Genomic DNA, 16,958 nt, shown 5'->3' with positions numbered 1-16,958 from the left:
TTGAGATCCTGCTATGTTCCAGGAACTGTCCAAGACGCTTACGCAAAAAAAAATCACCGTGGATGTTAAATTCTAGTGAGATCTCCCACTAGAGCAGTATACAATTTTGATAAAAGGTATAGTGTGTTATAAAAGTTTTATGTGTTATGGAAAAAGCGGCGTTTAGTCGGGGTATTGAAGGTGTTGGGGATGTGTGGATTGAGACATGCTGGAACAAAGACTGAGGAAAGAAGGGAATCAGTCAGTTGTGTAATACTCAGGGGTTCGAACTCTTTCCTAAATGTACACAGACATGATTGTACAAACAGATACACTTTTTAAACAAAAATGGGGTCATACTGTGTATGGTAGTACTGTGTATCATTGATTTACATGGAAACCTTGCTGCCTGAGACCCTTTTAGTTGTTAATGCCTTCAAAGAAATGGCACCATAATTCTCCCCAGTGGTGTCTCCATTATTTTCACTCCTCACTGAGTGACACAGGGCGTCTCGGTCTCTCCAGAATACTTTCTCTTCAGATTTATCCTGGGGGTGAAAGAGCTGTTGCCTAGACCTCTCCTCTGTACCTTTCCCCTTCCTGATGTATTAGCTTCCAATTGCTAGTGTAGTAAGTTACCACACATTTAGTGACATACAACAAACACAGGTTTATGCTCTTACAGTTCTGGAGGTCAGATATCTGAAATCAGTTTCACTGAGCTAAAGTCAAGACGTGGACACTGTTGGCTCCTGGAGGCTCCAGAGGAGGATCTGTTTCCTTGCCTCTTTCAGGATATGTTATGGCCTATATTCCTTGGCTTGTGGCCTCTTCCTCCATCTTCAAAGCACATGACTCCAGTCTCTGCTTCTGTCAACACAGTATCTTCGGGGCTGATTCTTCCTGTGTCTGTCTTTTGAGGACTGATGTGATTTACATTAGGCCCACCTGGTCAATTCAAGATAAATCTCTCCACTTCACAACCTTTAATCACATTTGCAAAGTTCCTTTTGCCGTATAAGGTAACAATCACAGTTTCTGGGGATTAGGACATGGAGACACTTTTGGGAGGCCCATGACATGTGGAGAGGCTCCTCTTCAGGGATACTCTCCTACCTTTTGTCTGAGGAACACAAACTATCTCCCCAGGACTCACTGCTTGCTGATTCATTGATTCTATCACTCTTGCTCTGATGCTCATGCCTTCATGTTCTCACATCCCTCCTAACCCAGTTTAAAGATAATCGCCCATCATTATGATCAGTCTTTTGCCCCATCTTACCTGGTTTTATTCTCCTGATAAAACATTGAATCTAGTTGAATCCAGCTCCCTGCCTGTTCCATACTTGTACCTGTGTAGCAGATGTGGCCTGAGAAAAATGCAAGGCTCTGATGATTGGTCTCACTTTCAGTTTATGAGTGCTAAAGTCAAGTGGGCCCTTAATGCTGTCAAACTATCCTATTACATCTTCTTAGTCCATCCATCCTCCTCAATGACTATCTCACAGTTTTTCCTCTTTCTTCATACCTCCAACAACTGCTTCTTCCATCTTGCTCACAAGTGATGACTTGCTTTCTATGGGAAAAGAGAATTTTATACCCTCACACAAGTGCATTTACCCGCATCTCTCCATTGGAGTCTGTATGCTCTACTTTCCATTCTGAATGAACAGCCCCCATTTCTGTTTAAGAAAACCCTCTGTTTGTCCCTGAATCTTATCCCTTTTCTTACACATGAAGGCATTCTCCTCTCTCATCTATATTAACAGTTTTCATTCTATAAAAATTTGGGAGGTCTTAATTTGTGGCTTACATCTTATGCATGTTAAGGTCTTGGGATCCGGGGAAGCACTAGTTAGGGAGCACCTGAGGCTTTAGATCTTATCTGGGGAGCCCTTGGGTGACACACAGAAAGAAAGGGGAAGACACGTCCATTTCCTTCTGGGTGACCTCCTCTGGGCTTGCAGTCCAGTGTTCATCCTTGCCTATGAGCAGCACTGTGGAGTAAGGGTTCTTCCTCACTCTTAAGATGAAGTCACAGAGGATGAGAGAAAGAGAGGCAGTGACTTGCCCAAGATTCTGCTTCTGGCAAATGGCCAAAGCCAGGGACCAAGCTCAGCATACTGCGTACTGAACTGGGGTCACTTCCACTATAGCGTGACTGTCGCCTCCTCTTTTCAGGGCATCACAACTGAATAGGTCAGGTGAGAGATGAAGAAAGGAGTTTAGGACCCCTTGGGCCCTGCCTCCAGTCCAACTTGCTGGGGGATTACTCCAGACGAAGGTGGGCGCTGGCAGATGCAAGTCTGCCATGCTGGACTGCCTGGAAAGCTGGAGAAACCACAATTGGAGCTGGAAAGGGGAGTCCAGGTTTCCTATGTAGATATGAGCCCTGTCCCCAGCAGGCTGGCTCCTGACTGGAGCAAGGGCACACAGAGCTGCCTCCTTCCAGATCTTTGTAAGTTCAAAAAGTGTCTACAGCTCTAGTACCCAAACTGTTGTCAGGATGTTCTCAAGAGCCATGGAAATGGGGAGGGTGATAAGGAGGGTCTCATCCAGTCATCTTCAGTTTTCAGACTGAAAACTGAGGCCCAAAGAAAAGAAGAGACTTGTTCAAGGGCACCCAGGCAAGCAGCAGGGGCAGCAGGAGAGAAGTTAATCTTGCCGAGTAATAAAGGGCTCTTGGTGCTGCCCTGTGAGGAGCCCAGGGAAGATGGCCTCAGGGCTGCCGAAGCCCACTGTTACAGCGTACATGCTACTAGAAGCGGCTCGGTGTCATTCCTGCATCTACTCATCCAGACGTGCTCAGTGAGTATACTCAGTGCATCTAGTCACGCGAAAGGCTGTCTCTCCACAGCGCTTGCTCCACCAGCGATGGGAATGAGGAGAGTTTCAGTGGTTTTCAGCATTATGAATCCTCTCTCCTCCCCCATCAGCCTCTTCTCCCTGACTGGGCTGTTCCTTCATTTCTCACCTTTATTCATACTCCACCTGTCCACTTTTTGAAAGATGCTGGGCACAGCCAACTAAGTCCTCTAATAAGTAGGTAACAACTTAAAGGGTGTCCCCCTCAATCCAAGGTTAAATGTATCATAGGGTATCCCAAAATATCTAGAAATCTTAAAACTAAAAAAACTGTGGCTTTTTAGATATTGTATTAGGATAAGAGAGATGTTTTTTAGAAAAGATCTATATGGAATGAATAGGGTTGGGTTGCCAGATTTAGCAAATAAAAATATAGTATGCCTAGGTAAATTTGAATTTCAGATAAACAATGAGCAATTTTTAGGAAAATATGTGTCCCCTGCAGTGTTTTTTCTGAAATTCAAGTGTTACTGGGTGTCCTGTATTTTATCTGACAACTCTAGAGGAGCGGTATGCTTCCCAGAACTCCTGGAAAGACTAAGTAGGTAATTGACCTCCTGTAAGCCAACCCAACAGAGAAGGCAATGGCACCCCACTCCAGTCCTCTTGCCTGGAAAATCCCACAGGCAGAGGAGCCTGGTAGGCTGCAGTCCATGGTGTGGCAAAGAGTCGGACACGACTGAGCGACTTCACTTTGACTTTTCACTTTCATGCATTGGAGAAGGAAATGGCAACCCACTCCAGTGTTCTTGCCTGGAGAATCCCAGGGACAGGGGAGCCTGGTGGGCTGCCGTCTATGGGGTCGCACAGAGTCAGACACGACTGAAGCGACTTAGCAGCAGCAGCAGCAGCAGCAAGCCAACCCAAAAGATGTGCTAAGCCCTGCCTTCAACTCAGTCACATACTACAGAGAAAGAGGATCTGAGGCTAGCTGCCCAAAGCCCCTCAACAGGAGGAGACCTAACCAGCCTCTTCTGGCTCACCCTGTCCTCTGTCCTCTCTTCATATTTAGTGAAAATTCACACTTTCATTTCAGGAGCCAACCCAGAGCAGCTAAAGGGAGGGGGTGTGGATGAGACAGTCTGGGTTCAAATACAGGTTCTGCCAAGAGAAAACTGCACCATCATGAACAAGTTTATCAGTCACTAAGCCCTGATTTCTTTCTCTTTAAAATGAGGCTCACAATACTCGCCTTTTTGGCTGTGGTGAGGACTGCATAAAATAACGTGTAAGGTACTTATCGACATGCGTGCTCAGTCACTTCAGTTATGTCCGACTCTTTGCAACTCCGTGGACTGTAACCCAGTGGAGTTCTCTGTCCCTGGGGATTCTCCAGGCAAGAATACTGGAGTGGATTGTCACGCCCTTCTCCAGGGGATCTTCCCAACGCAGGATTGAACCTGTGTCTTTTATGTCTCCTGCATTGGCGCGGGTTCTTGACCATTAGCACCACCTGGGAATCCCACTTAGCAGCGACCTTGACAGGAAAAGTTAGCTGTGCTGTTCTCATTATTGGCCTCCAGGTGGCAGCAGTCACTAGGGACATGGCCTTGGATGTTTTGCTCACAATTCAGGCCTTGCTTGTCATGTGAAAATACATAGTGGAGAGAAGCCTTAAATGTAATGAATGTGTGAAAGCTTTCAGGGATAACTGAGCTGCCTTGGAACATCAGAGAATACATACTGGTGAGAAAGCATATCCTTGTAATGAATATGGAAAATCCTTTAGGAAAATTCCAAGACTTATTAATCATCAAAGAATGCAGACAGGAGAGACACTGCCACTGTACCAGATGTGGAAACTCTTTGAGGTACAGTGTATGCTTCCTGGGCATCAGAAAACTCATAGTGGGGATAAAGCCTGTCAACATAATGATCATGGGAAAGCCTTTATGAGGAGCTCAGCCCTTATTGAACATTGGAGAATTCATACTGAAGAAAAACCCTATCGCTGTAAGAAACATAAGAAATCCTTCAGGCGTAACTCTGGCCTTGTTGAATATCTGAAAATCCATCCTGGAGAAAAACCTTATGAATGTAATGAATGTGGGAAGGCTTTCCCTCAGAATTCAGGCCTTAAATGATATAAGAAAATTCATAATAAAATTCAGAATTTGAGCTATCAAATGTGGTTTGGTAAATCATGCAGAGATAGTTTATTTCTTTTTGACCATAAAAGAGACATTCAGTAAATCCCATACTTAACAAATGTATTCTGTGACCCTCTGTCCTGGAAAACGTCTCACTAGTGATGGCATTCATTGCAGTGTTTACTACTATCTGGTTTATACCAGTGAAATATTTGAAGAGCCTAAATGTCTGTATGGAAACATTTACTACAGAATGCTATGTAGCACGGAGAAGGCAATGGCACCCCACTCCTGTACTCTTGCCTGGAAAATCCCATGGATGGAGGAGTCTGGTGGGCTGCAGTCCATTGGGTTGCTAAGAGACAGTCACGACTGAGTGACTTCACTTTCACTTTTCACTGTCATGCATTGGAGAAGGAAATGGCAACCCACTCCAGTGTTCTTGCCTGGAGAATCCCAGGGACAGGGGAGCCTGGTGGGCTGCCGTCTATGGGGTCGCACAGTGTCGGACACAACTGAAGCGACTTAGCAGCAGCAGCAGCTATGTAGCAAGTGAAAGCAATGAGGCACAGGTCTATTTACAATCATAGAACTATCTACATGATACCTTGTTAAGTTAAAAAAGCAAGTTGCAAAGAATTAATATTGTATAAAAATGGCCATACTACCCAAAGTAGTCTACAGATTTAATGCAATCTCTACCAAATTACCCATGACATTTTTCATAGAATTAGAACAAGTAATCCTAAAATTTACATACAACCACCACAGACTCAGAATTGTGAAAGCAATCTTAAGGAAAAAGAACAAAGTTGGAGGCATAACCCTCCCATACTTCATACAGTGCTACAAAGCTACAGTAATCAGAACAGAACGGTGTTGGCACAAAAACAGGGATCAGTGGAACAGACTAGCGAGCCTGGAAATAAACCAACACAACTATTGTCAATTAACCTTTAACAAAGGAAAGAAGAATGCACAGTGAAGAAAAGACCGTCTCTTTAGCAAGTGGTGTTGAGCAGGCAGCACAGTCGATGCAAATCAACGAGGTTAGAACACTCCCTCACACTGTACACAGTAATACACTCAAATGGCCTAGAGACTTCGATGTAAGACATAACATCTTAAAAATCCCAGAAAAGAGCATAGGCAAAACATACTCTGATACAAATCATAATAATATTTTCTTAGGTCAGTCTCCCAAGGAAAAAGAAAGAAAAGGAAAAACAAGCAAATGGGATCTAATGAAACTTTGCACAGTAAAGGAAGCTAAACAAAAGGAAAAAAACAATCTATGGACTGGGAGAAAATATCCGCAACCGGTATGACCAACAGGGGCTTAATTTCCAAATATATGAACAGTTCAGACAGCTCAATAAAAAGTAAAAGCCCAATCAAGAAAATGGGCAGGAAACCTAAACAGCTATTTCTCCAGAGAAGACATCTAGATGGCCAACAGGCACGAAAAGATGCTCAGCATTGGCATTTATTAGAGAAATGCAAATCAAGAATACTGTATGCACATATATGCATGATAAGTGAATCACTTCTGTCGCGCAAAGCAGGAACTCTCTGCATGAAAGCACAGCCACTTTTGACACACTTGGTCACAGCATCTCCATACACTGTACAATGTTTTGTTTGCATTTCAGTTTCATTTTTACCGTTCTTGAAATAATAAAGCATAAGATGCTGAAAAATATTGCTTTTTCCCTTCTGTCTTCAATATTAAAATGGCTACACAAAAATTCACTGATGATGACAAGTTTTTAAAAAAGGCATACTGATATGACAGCTATCACAATACAGTCTAATAAAATTGCTCTGAGTGAAGTTACAGACGACTAAAGCACTGCTAGATCCATCTTATGGGAAAAACCAAACAAACTTGTTGGCCAACTCAAAACTTCTTTATTTTGTAACTTGGATTGCATCTGTGTTAGCTGATCTAAACCTTACCTCCTGTTTTGTCAAAGGGAATGTTTATTTTTAAACCTTGAGCTTTCCTGTGAACCATAAAACATAGTTTCCTGTTTTTATTTAATCAGTATTAAGTTGCTCCCTAGACTTTTCATTTTTTCAAAATAGTTTATCCTTAAGAAATATCTTAATATTGCTGTATAGCAAATAACCTGAAAATTTAGTGGTGTAAAACATATCCTTTAATTTTTTGCATAATTTTCTGTGTTTGGAAGACACAGAACTAGCGGGTTTCTCGTCTAGTTTTCATGAGATGTCATCTGCGGCTTTAGTCCCTCTGTAGATTCTCCTGGGCAGGCATCTACTATGGCTCGCTCACATGGCTGAGAGTTGATGCTGACTGTTGGGAAGTAAGGTGAACCTGTCCACTGGAGCACTTACATACTGTTTGTCCAGCAGAGTGGCCTTGAGATAGTCGGGAGTTTTTTACTTAGCACCTGGTTGTCTCCAGAGTAGGTGTCCTGAGAATCATGCAGAACTTTTCAGACTTTTAAAGGGCTTTTTAGACCTGTTCTGGGAAGTCATGAGCATCACTTCTACCATGTTTTGTTGTTTGAAGCTGCCACAGGCCTACCTGGATTTAAGGGGAGATGATATGGACATGAGATGGGTATCAAAGAACTTCTGGGCAGTGTTTTAAAATTATTTCATTGTTAAACTTTACATACACTATACTTTATCTATAAAGTGTACTTTACATATCTACATGCATGCATAGGTTCTAAGTGTTAAGTTCAGTTTTGACAGCTGTATAGACCCATGCATCTATCACCTGAAGGATAGAATATTTTTTCTTTGTGAGCTTGCCTTGTGCTTCTTTCAAGTAAGTCCCTCCCTCATGTCCATAGAGGCAACCACTGTTTGATGTGTTTTAACACAGATTAGTTTTTTTCTATTCTGTGAAATCATATAAATGGAATTATGTATTTTTGTGTGTATGTTTGGGTTCTTTCACTCAACACAAATTTTTGAGATTTTTTTTCTATGTTATTGCATTTATCAGTTTTAAAATTGCTGAGTGGTATTTTATTATATGACTGTACCATAGTTTATTACCTTGCCTGTTATTGGACCTTTGGGCTGTTTTCAATTATAAATAAATAAGGATGATATGAACATTTTTATATGCATCTTCAAATATTATCAGGGTACTTTAGGAGCAATATTGTATTACTGTTGAAACCCAAGGGGTGTCCCTGGTGATTCAATGGTAAAGAATCCGCCTGCCAGTGCAGGAGATGTGTGTTTGACCCTTGGATCAGGAACATCCCCTAGAGAAGGAAATGGCAATGGTATTCTTGCTTGGGAAATTCCATGGACAGGGGAGCCTGGTGGGCTGCAGTCCTTAGGGTCGCAAAAGAGTTGGACATGACTGAGCAACTAAACAATTCAAACCCATAGTGTTTCTATGTTCAAAGATCTTTTGATAAAATTTGCCTATTTTCTGTCAAGTTTCTTGGGATTAAGGAGCCTCCAGCCTATTAGGATCTACTAGAGGAAACCTATAGTTTATAAAAACCTACAGTTTATAGGATAAAGAAAGAATGATAATCTTATCAAGAAAACCATTCTATTTACATCATTAATAATTTTAATTACATAAAAGCTCACAATGAAAATTTAGAGATAGCTAAATTTAAAAAATAAAAACGGAAATTCTCCCTTAAAAGTAACTTGTCTTCTCTAATATTCCTCAAATCTCACTACTAAAGGTTAAAACAAGTTAATAGATTATCCTTCCAAATTTTCCTCCCTTATGTCCATGCGTGTGTGCAGGTAGAGGACTGTGCTGTTGGAGGACTGGATCTTCATTACTGACTACAAATCAACTTAGTAACGAGGACACTTATGCCCTTACTGGGCTTACCAGGTGGCCTAGTTGGAAAGAACCTGCCTGCCAGTGCGGGAGATGCAAGAGTCATAGGTTTGATCCCTGGGTTGGGAAGATCCCCCGGAGGAGGAAATGGCAACCCGCTCCAGTATTCTTGCATGGAAAATTCCAAGGACAGAGGAGCCTGGCAGGCTACAGTCCCAGGGGTCGCAGACTCGGACACAACCGAGCGACTAAGTGCACACACACGTGGCCTTACTGGGTGATTCTGAGATATTGCTACTGCTGCCAAAGGGGGGTGAAAGTCATCGTATCTCTTCCCAACCTTTAGATACTTTTCTGCTCTCTGGCTATAGGCAAGTAATCTCTATCCTAGTTAGGGGTGGAAGACTGAAGTGATCCACAGTGCAGACTTAGAAAGGATTCTGTTTTGTAAGGAAAGGTTAGAGCCTCTGCTATGAACATGGGTGATTTGTTAGAATATGCTCTGGAGGCTATCATCCAGATAATACAGTGTTCAATATGAGGAATTATTAAATTTGCCTCATAAATTCTGCCCACTGGTCTTGGTAAAACAAAATTAATTTGAATATGTAGAGAAGAAAAGAATCTTGGGATTGGTAAGGGGCTGCATTTTTTGAATAGGCCAGTGGTGTCAATTGCAAATATAAAACCTGTATCTGCTACATAAATCTCCAATTGTGTACTAAATTAATGGAGGTACTTTGGGAAATCAAGTCAAAATAAATGGACAGAAATTATGAACCATACGTGATAATGATAATAAACAAGACATTTATTTTTCATACTCATTTGGGGGGAAAAAAGAAAACTCAGTTTGCTCTACCCAGTGATGGTCTTTCTGAAGGAGTCTCCATTCATTCCATAAAATTGGATAGGCTGTTTAATCTCAGATGATTTTATGCTGTTAATTCATAAAGAGAACTTCCTCTGAAGAGAGTGGTTACAGGGTGAGCCTTTGTGAGCAGCTTCGCTGGTGCACAGCCAGACTCCCTCTCTGAGTGAAGCTTTTCCCACACTGGCCACACAGATAGGGTGTCTCTCCTGTGTGGATTTTGCCGTGCAGAACACAATTCCCCCTGGTGTGGAAACTCTTTCTGCATTGTGCACAGGCATAGGGTTTCAGGCCTGTGTGGACTCTGATATGAACAATTAAGCTTCCTTTCTGACTGAAGGCTTTTCCACACTGATCACATCTATAGGGCTTCTCACCACTATGAACTCTTCTGTGAACAGCAAGGTTACTTTGATTCCTGAAGCTTCTCTGACAAATAGCACACTCATAGGGTTTCTGTCCCGTGTGGAGTCTTTCATGAACGGCCAGACTACCTCGTTGACTAAAGCTTTTCCCACACTCCTTGCACTGATAGGGCTTCTCTCCTGTGTGTATTCGTTGATGTGTAACAAGATTGCCTTTGGCCCTAAAGCTTTTTCCACAATGGGTACACTCAAAGGGCTTCTGACCAGTGTGGATTCTCTCATGTAATGTTAGACTACCCTTCTGCCTGAAGGATTTTCCACATTCCTGGCACTCATAGACCCTCTGTCTCACTCCAGGTGAATCTTCCTGTAGTGTCTTAGAATCTGGGGATTTTTGTTCCAGCTTCTCTCTTCTGAAAGAACTCTGGAAATCCCAGCTTGAGGATCCTGTGGCCTCAGACTGATCATATTTGTGGTGGGCTTCTGTCATCACATCTGGTAAAATGAGAGGGAAGTCATGTAAGATGCACCAATATGCTGAGTGAGAAGAACAGGGAAAAAAGAAACAATGCTTTGAGTGCTTATTATGTGCCAAATATTATACTATAAACTTTGCATAGATAATTTAATCCTGAAAACAATTTTTTGTTACAGTTAAGGAAATGAACGTATAGGGAGGTTGTCAAAGATCACTTGGCTAGTTAAGCACAGAATTAGGATTCTGACACAGGCATGCCCTGTAACAGTGTACTGCCTCTAAATCTAGTTTAATTTAGCTTCCCAAATAGTCTTGTGTATAGACATGATTATCTCCATTTTACAGATAAGAAAACAAGCCAGAAAAATAAAACTATATAAGATCACATTTAGTCCCATACCGAAGTTTTATCTGACACCAAGACAGGTGTGGATCCAGGTTGTATGGGGCCTAAAGTTTTAAATTTCGGAGAGATTCCCATTAAAAAGCAGTATAAAAGAAGGGATAGGACCTTGAAGAGACCAGTGTAAGGGAAAGCTCCTGAAGCTTAAGTTTTATAGGCTTCATGAGAAATCTACCTCTGCTCTAGTCTGCTCTTCCTAACAGTGGAGTAGAGTAAGCCTATGCTGTCAGGATATATGTAGCAAAATCCTAGGTACTTTCCATCTATTAATTTTAATCACTGCAGACCTGCACGATAGAGCTTATTGTCCCATTTTGCAGATGAAGAGCCTGGTACTCAAGAAGGTTAAATGACTTGTCTGATACCACAGATCCAGTCATGGCAATCATAGAATTTGATCCAAGGAATTTTCCCCTTTAAAATCCATGCTGTTTCAATCTGCTAAGCTATGGTGAAACTGAAGTCAGTTTTGGTTTGGAAGTTTTTCTCAATCCTTCCTATGCAGATATTGACAGTACTTCCCAACATTGCCCTGTATATGAGCCTCCTACTGCACTTTAAATATGAGTCCATTCATCACTAATAATAGTTTCCTTGGAGTCATCCTAGGTAGATTTCAACTTGTTCCTCTGTCTTACCATTTCTCATTAGTGACTGTGCTGAGATTTAAAACTGCTCATTCATTTTCTCAGATACCACCTCCATATCAAGACTGTTCCCTTGCTGTTTCTAACTCAAGCTTGTAGGCTTTCCCTGTAACCCCTAAAAATAGTGAGCTTCACCAAAGGAACATCTTCTCTGCATCCCCAGCCTGTTGTCCAGTGCTGAGAACAGGGACACTGATTATTGTGACTTGGCATCCCAGCAATCAACAGACTCACTGAAAAAGGCTACATTCTGGGCATATCTTCCATGACAGTCCAGCAGGGTAGCTGTTGGAAATCCAAACATGTCCACTCCTGCTGTATGAGCTTAATCACCACCTCTTCATATGATTCTTCCATGGGCTGTACTTGAGTACCTAGGGAGGGAAAAACAAAAACAGGAATGGATAAGAGAACCTATAAGTGAGAACAGTCAAGAGGAGCTCTGGTTTGGGGTATGAGTGAATGGAGGAAATCTTGTTTGCCTGATACAATACCAGTCATCTATAACATAACTGCTAAATGGGCCAAGAGGTACCATAGCTACTTATAAATGAGTCCAGGAGGAAGCAAGAAGTGCAAAAGCAGAGAAGACAAAAAGCAAACATGTTTCTCTTCCTGCCAGTGCCAAGAAAATGGTCCTTACTATTTGTACCTTAACTTTCGCACGGGATTGGAATCTTCCACTTCCTTCCCCCGCCTAACTGCCTGCTATTTTATCCTCCAAGTTCCAGAGGAATTCAGAATATAAAAAACAACATTTCAGCCTTAATAATTGGTTCTGTGATTGAAATGTCTGACTCTCCTCTCCAGTCCCCTCTAGATTATTAGGACAGAACAAGAGCTTTCATATTTCCTTTTAGCACTTCTTTGGAGGCTCTTCAAGATATGAGAATACTGGTTCTGAGGAGGCATACTACTTGTCAATTCTTGGAAAAAGAAGAACTAGTCCAGATTCCAAATCCAAGTAACTTGCCCCAAGTCCCAGAGCCAGTATGGAGTCAAGGTGGAGCAAAGGTTCAAATCCAAGACTTCTTGGATCCAAAGCCTATGTCTAGACTAATCTTTACTTTCTCATCACTAAAAAGTGAATGCAACAGAGCTTGACCAGACTTTACTATTCTTCCAGATCCTAGGAATCCTCCTGCTCCATATTATCATTTTCTATTTTGGGGGGGAATATTCTTATTTCTGGACCCTAATTACTGAATTCTTATACTTAATGCAGTGGTTCAGTGTGTATAATCTTTGTTTCCCTCTAACATATCCCATGAACACGCTGGCCTCCTGATTTAATGAAATTAGCAGTGTGATGCTACAGTTCCTTGTTAACCCAAGGATCTGGTCTTCTTGACAGCTGCACTTTCTGTTACACGTTGTGATGACTGTAGAGACATTAAAAACTCTAATTTGAAAGACTCAGCTCCAGTTTGCATTGCAAGCCACAAAGCAATGCCCTATTGGTGTCAGGACATCATAGCACCATTCACTTGGAAGTCCTAGGTGTTACTGATGAACCACACATCCACCAAGAGTCACTGAAAAGTACATAGGTACCTGCTGCCCGAGGCTGGACCCTGTCCTTGGTGAGTCAGCAAATAGTTTGCTCAGAACACCTTGGATAGAATTTCCAGCTGTGCCTCTCCACATGCTGTGAGATATTCAAGTAACAGCTCAGCTATGTTTCAAGAACCTCCTGATTGATGAAGGGAAATTTCCATATTTTTCTCCATAGATTCCACAGGTGTGCGGAATCAAATTCTTGAAGATTCTGTAGAAAGACACTTTATAATAGAAAATGGTGTTTTTTCCTATCAAGAAAGCCCTTATATCCTGCTCACAATGAGGCTATGAGAGACAAATCCTACGCTCTGTCTCCCCTTAACCGACACTGGGGAAGTAACCAAACAGCCCAGACCTATTCACTACTTAATAAATGCTGTAATATCCAGTAGCTTCTGGGAGGCTCAGAGAGTCCAGCGTGAAGGGCCTCTGACATGACCTAACAGACCTAAGGCCTAAAGTTGCGAGTCCTCGGTGAAGGACCAGGACGGGGGACCTCTGCTGTACCCGGGGCATAGTTTCAGGACTAGGAGATTCTGGGGAGGGGTGATTATTTTCCCCGCACACCGGAATTCACTTTGTCCTCTCCCATTTCCCCACTCAGAGGAATTTGTGCTTTCTTTCACCCAGCCTAGAGACTGCACTTCCCGTCTCCATCTTCTGAAGCCCTCCCCGCGGGCCCAGAGGCACAGCTGCCCGTGGTCCCTCCCGCGTCTCCAGCTGCGGGGCCTTCCCGCACGCCCCGGCCCGCCTTGCGGAAGAGGGGCCCCTGCTCCTCCCCACAGACTCTCTGCCATTCCCGCCTCAGCGGTTTCCCCACCCGGACCCGCGCCGGACCTCAGCACCCCGCTCTCCGGTCCAGCTAGACCTTGTCTTGCGGGCCGCAGACCTCTCGCCTCGCAGCTGGCCTCTCTTGGGAGGCTCCAGGCTGGTCAGGCCTGCTCAGGGACGCGAGGGGGTGGGGGTCGGAGGCGGCGGCCTGAAGGCGGGGCCCTGCCTCGTCTGGGTGTACTGACCCAGCCAGCGGCCTCACTCACCACAGCCGCGCGCGCCCGCAGACAGACAAAGGCCGGCACCGAGCCCTTAGGAACGCCGGCGCGAGCGGACCGGACTACAACTCCCAGGAGGCTCCGCGCGAGCCCTAGCCCCGGGCCTTGGCGGCCCCGGCTTCCCCGAGCACTGTGGGAAACGTAGTTCGGCGATGCGACCCGCCGCTCGGGCTCGGCGGGTCTAGGCGAGCCCTGGGCGCTCAGGTCACTCCTGTTTGGACCGAGTAAGAGGCGCCGACTTGTTCGCGGTCGTAGAATGATGACCAAGAGCGCCAAATGGCCACTCAGATTAGCCAGGCATGGGATGGCAGCTTGGTGAAGCCATCCTCCGAACCAGGGTTCTTGCATGGCATTGTGGAAGGGCAGCGTTGGGAAGAAATGAGTTGATCAAGCCCGGAGTGCTTAGGGTTTTGTGTCGAGCAGTTTCCTGAGCCAAGACTAAGTGTTCTGAAATTAGAGTTCTGAAGCAAGGAGCAAATATTTCAAACGAAGTCTGTGGGAGAAGAGAATTTGAAACACCACTGGAGAACTCCAAGACGTAGTGTCGGAGAAGGAAATGGCACCCTACTCCAATACATGGAAAGGCCCATGGACGGAGGAGCCTGGTAGGCTGCAGTCCATCGGGTTGCTAAGAGTCGAACAGGACTGAGCTACTTCACTTTGACTTTTCACTTTCATGCATTGGAGAAGGAAATGGCAACCCACTCCAGTGTTCTTGCCTGGAGAATCCCAGGGACGGGGGAGCCTGGTGGACTGCCGTCTATGGGGTCCCAAAGAGTCGGACACGAAAGAAGCGACTTAGCAGCAGCAGCTTGGCAAAGATAATACAAGCTGGAATCAAGATTGCTGGGAGAAATATCAGTAACCTCAGATATGCGGATAACACCACCCTTATGGCAGAAAGCAAAGAGAAACTAAAGAGCCTCTTGGTAAAAGTGAAAGAGGAGAGTGAAAAAAGTTGGCTTAAAACTAAGCATTCAAAAAACTTAAATCATGGAATCCAGTCCCATCACTTCATGGCAAATAGATGGGGAAGCAGCCGTGACATTAAAAGACGCTTGCTCCTTGGAAGAAAAGCAATGACCAACCTAAACACCATATTAAAAAGCAGACATTACTTTGGCAACAAAGATCTGTCTAGTCAAAGCTATGGTTTTACCAGTAGTCGTGTATGGATGTGAAAGTTGGACTATAAAGAAAGCTAAGTGCCGAAGAATTGATGCTTTTGAACTGTGGTGTTGGAGAAGACTCTTGAGAGTCCCTTACTGCAAGGAGATCCAACCAGTCCATCCTAAAGGAAATCAGTCCTGAATATTCATTGGAAGTACTGATGCTGAAGCTGAAGCTCCAATACTATGGCCACCTGATGCGAAGAACTGACTCATTGGAAAAGACCCTGATGCTGGGAAAGATTGAAGGCAGGAGTAGAAGGGGATGACAGAGGAAGAGATGGTTGGATGGAATAATTGACTCGATGGACATGAGTTTGAGTAAGCTCTGGGAGTTGGTGATGGACAGGGAGGCCTGGCGTGCTGCAATCCATAGGGTCGCAAAGAGCCGGACACGACTAAGTGACTGAACTGAACTGAACAGATATTTTGGGGTCTTTCTTTGGTTTCACTTATGACCACCAGAGGGCACAATAAAATAAAATTTTTTTTCCCTTCCCTTTTCTTTGCTGAGAAGTCCTGGATGAGTTCTGGGCTGTTTATTTGACAGGCAATTCATGGGGTCGCAAAGAGTCGGACACGACTGAGCGAGTGAACTGAGCTGAACTGATGGGGTTTGTGGTGGTGGGGGCGGTGGAGTGGAGGAAGAGCCAGGCTGCTTAAATGTTAGTTTCAGAAGGGATCGAGGAGATTTGGGTTTGCCCACCTTCCATTGGACCTAGTGCATGAGTGCTTGGTGGTGTTTGACTCTTTGTGACCCCATGGACTGTAGCCCAACAGGCTTCTCTGTCCATGGAATTTTCCAGGCAAGAATAATGGAGTTGGTTGCCATCTCCTTCTCCAGGGGATCTTCCTGACCCAGGGATCAAACCCATATCTCTGTGACTCCTGCATTGGCAGGTGGACTCTTGACCAACTGTGCCACCTGCAGATTTTTTACAGTCTGAGCCACCAGAGAAGCCACCAGGGAAGGCCACCTTCTGTTGCAGGGAACATCAAAATGAGGATCCTAAAACCCTGGCGGGAAAAGAAAAGAAAATGACATAATTTATAGCAGGAATTAGTAAATGGATATAATTTCCAGGAAAAAAAAATAATGGATTTCTGAACAGGAAAATCTGCTAGCTCAGATTGCAGTTGAAGTTCACTCCTGGAGCACCAGAGAGGGGGGGATTTTGCTTCTCTTCTTTGTGTTGAAAGTGCTTCAGAAACTCAGAAGGGCAGAATTAACCGATTCTAACTCACCCAAGCCCCAAGAGGGCAAACAATCCTTCCAGAATAACAGTGCTAAATTAGAAAAGAAATTTATCAAAGTTCCTTTCCGGCCCAAAGATTTTTTTTGAAATCATTAAATAACTTCCAAGGGCCATCTTCGGCCCTATGGTAGAAAGTGTACCAATATAAAAGTCACACACCTGTCATAAACCCATCCTTTTGCGACTTTGGACAGATCACTTCAAATGACTCAAATAATGACAACGATCTTGCTTGTGTCATGGAGTGGTGAAGGTTAATTCTGGTAGTAACGTTTTGCTTTTTGAAAACATAAGACAGTCAGTGTATGTAAGGGTTTCATGTTGCCCAGGGGGCCTAGAACTAGTCTCTCTCCCTTAGACCTCCCACAGGGCTGTCAGTATGCAGTTTATGATCCTTACACCCTTCTCTGCTACATCAGCAAGTTATATA

The 16,958-nt window shown here is 43.8% G+C and overlaps 1 protein-coding gene across 6 annotated transcripts; it reads right to left on the bottom strand.

Moving 5' to 3' along the window:
* Positions 1-9,520: 9,520 nt before the first annotated feature.
* Positions 9,521-14,238, bottom strand: ZNF32 (zinc finger protein 32). Of its 6 annotated transcripts, none has more exons than XM_006065028.3 (3): positions 14,092-14,238; positions 11,729-11,868; positions 9,521-10,503 (listed from the first exon to the last, which is right to left on the bottom strand). In XM_006065028.3, the coding sequence occupies exons 2-3, from the start codon at positions 11,796-11,798 to the stop codon at positions 9,710-9,712; spliced, it is 864 nt and encodes a 287-aa protein (XP_006065090.1). In that variant the 5' UTR covers positions 11,799-11,868; positions 14,092-14,238; the 3' UTR covers positions 9,521-9,709. The 6 variants fall into 6 exon arrangements, with proteins under 6 accessions (XP_006065090.1, XP_006065095.1, XP_006065094.1 ...); XM_006065033.3 differs by having other exon boundaries at positions 9,521-10,461; XM_006065032.4 differs by having other exon boundaries at positions 14,071-14,149.
* Positions 14,239-16,958: the final 2,720 nt, after the last annotated feature.

Source organism: Bubalus bubalis, chromosome 4 (genome assembly GCF_019923935.1).
Source record: "Bubalus bubalis isolate 160015118507 breed Murrah chromosome 4, NDDB_SH_1, whole genome shotgun sequence".
In the NCBI taxonomy this organism is placed as follows: domain Eukaryota; kingdom Metazoa; phylum Chordata; class Mammalia; order Artiodactyla; family Bovidae; genus Bubalus; species Bubalus bubalis.
The sequence above is the reverse complement of the archived record's forward strand: the minus strand, read 5'-3'. Positions and strand labels throughout refer to the sequence as shown.

Bases quoted from the DNA above. Each gene is read 5' to 3' on its own strand.
- ZNF32 (XM_006065028.3), bottom strand. From the start codon at position 11,798: ATGTTTGGATTTCCAACAGCTACCCTGCTGGACTGTCATGGAAGATAT. The intron at 10,504-11,728 runs GTGAGTCTGTTG...CTTCTCACTCAG, and splicing joins CCAGAATGTAGCCTTTTTCA to CATATTGGTGCATCTTACAT.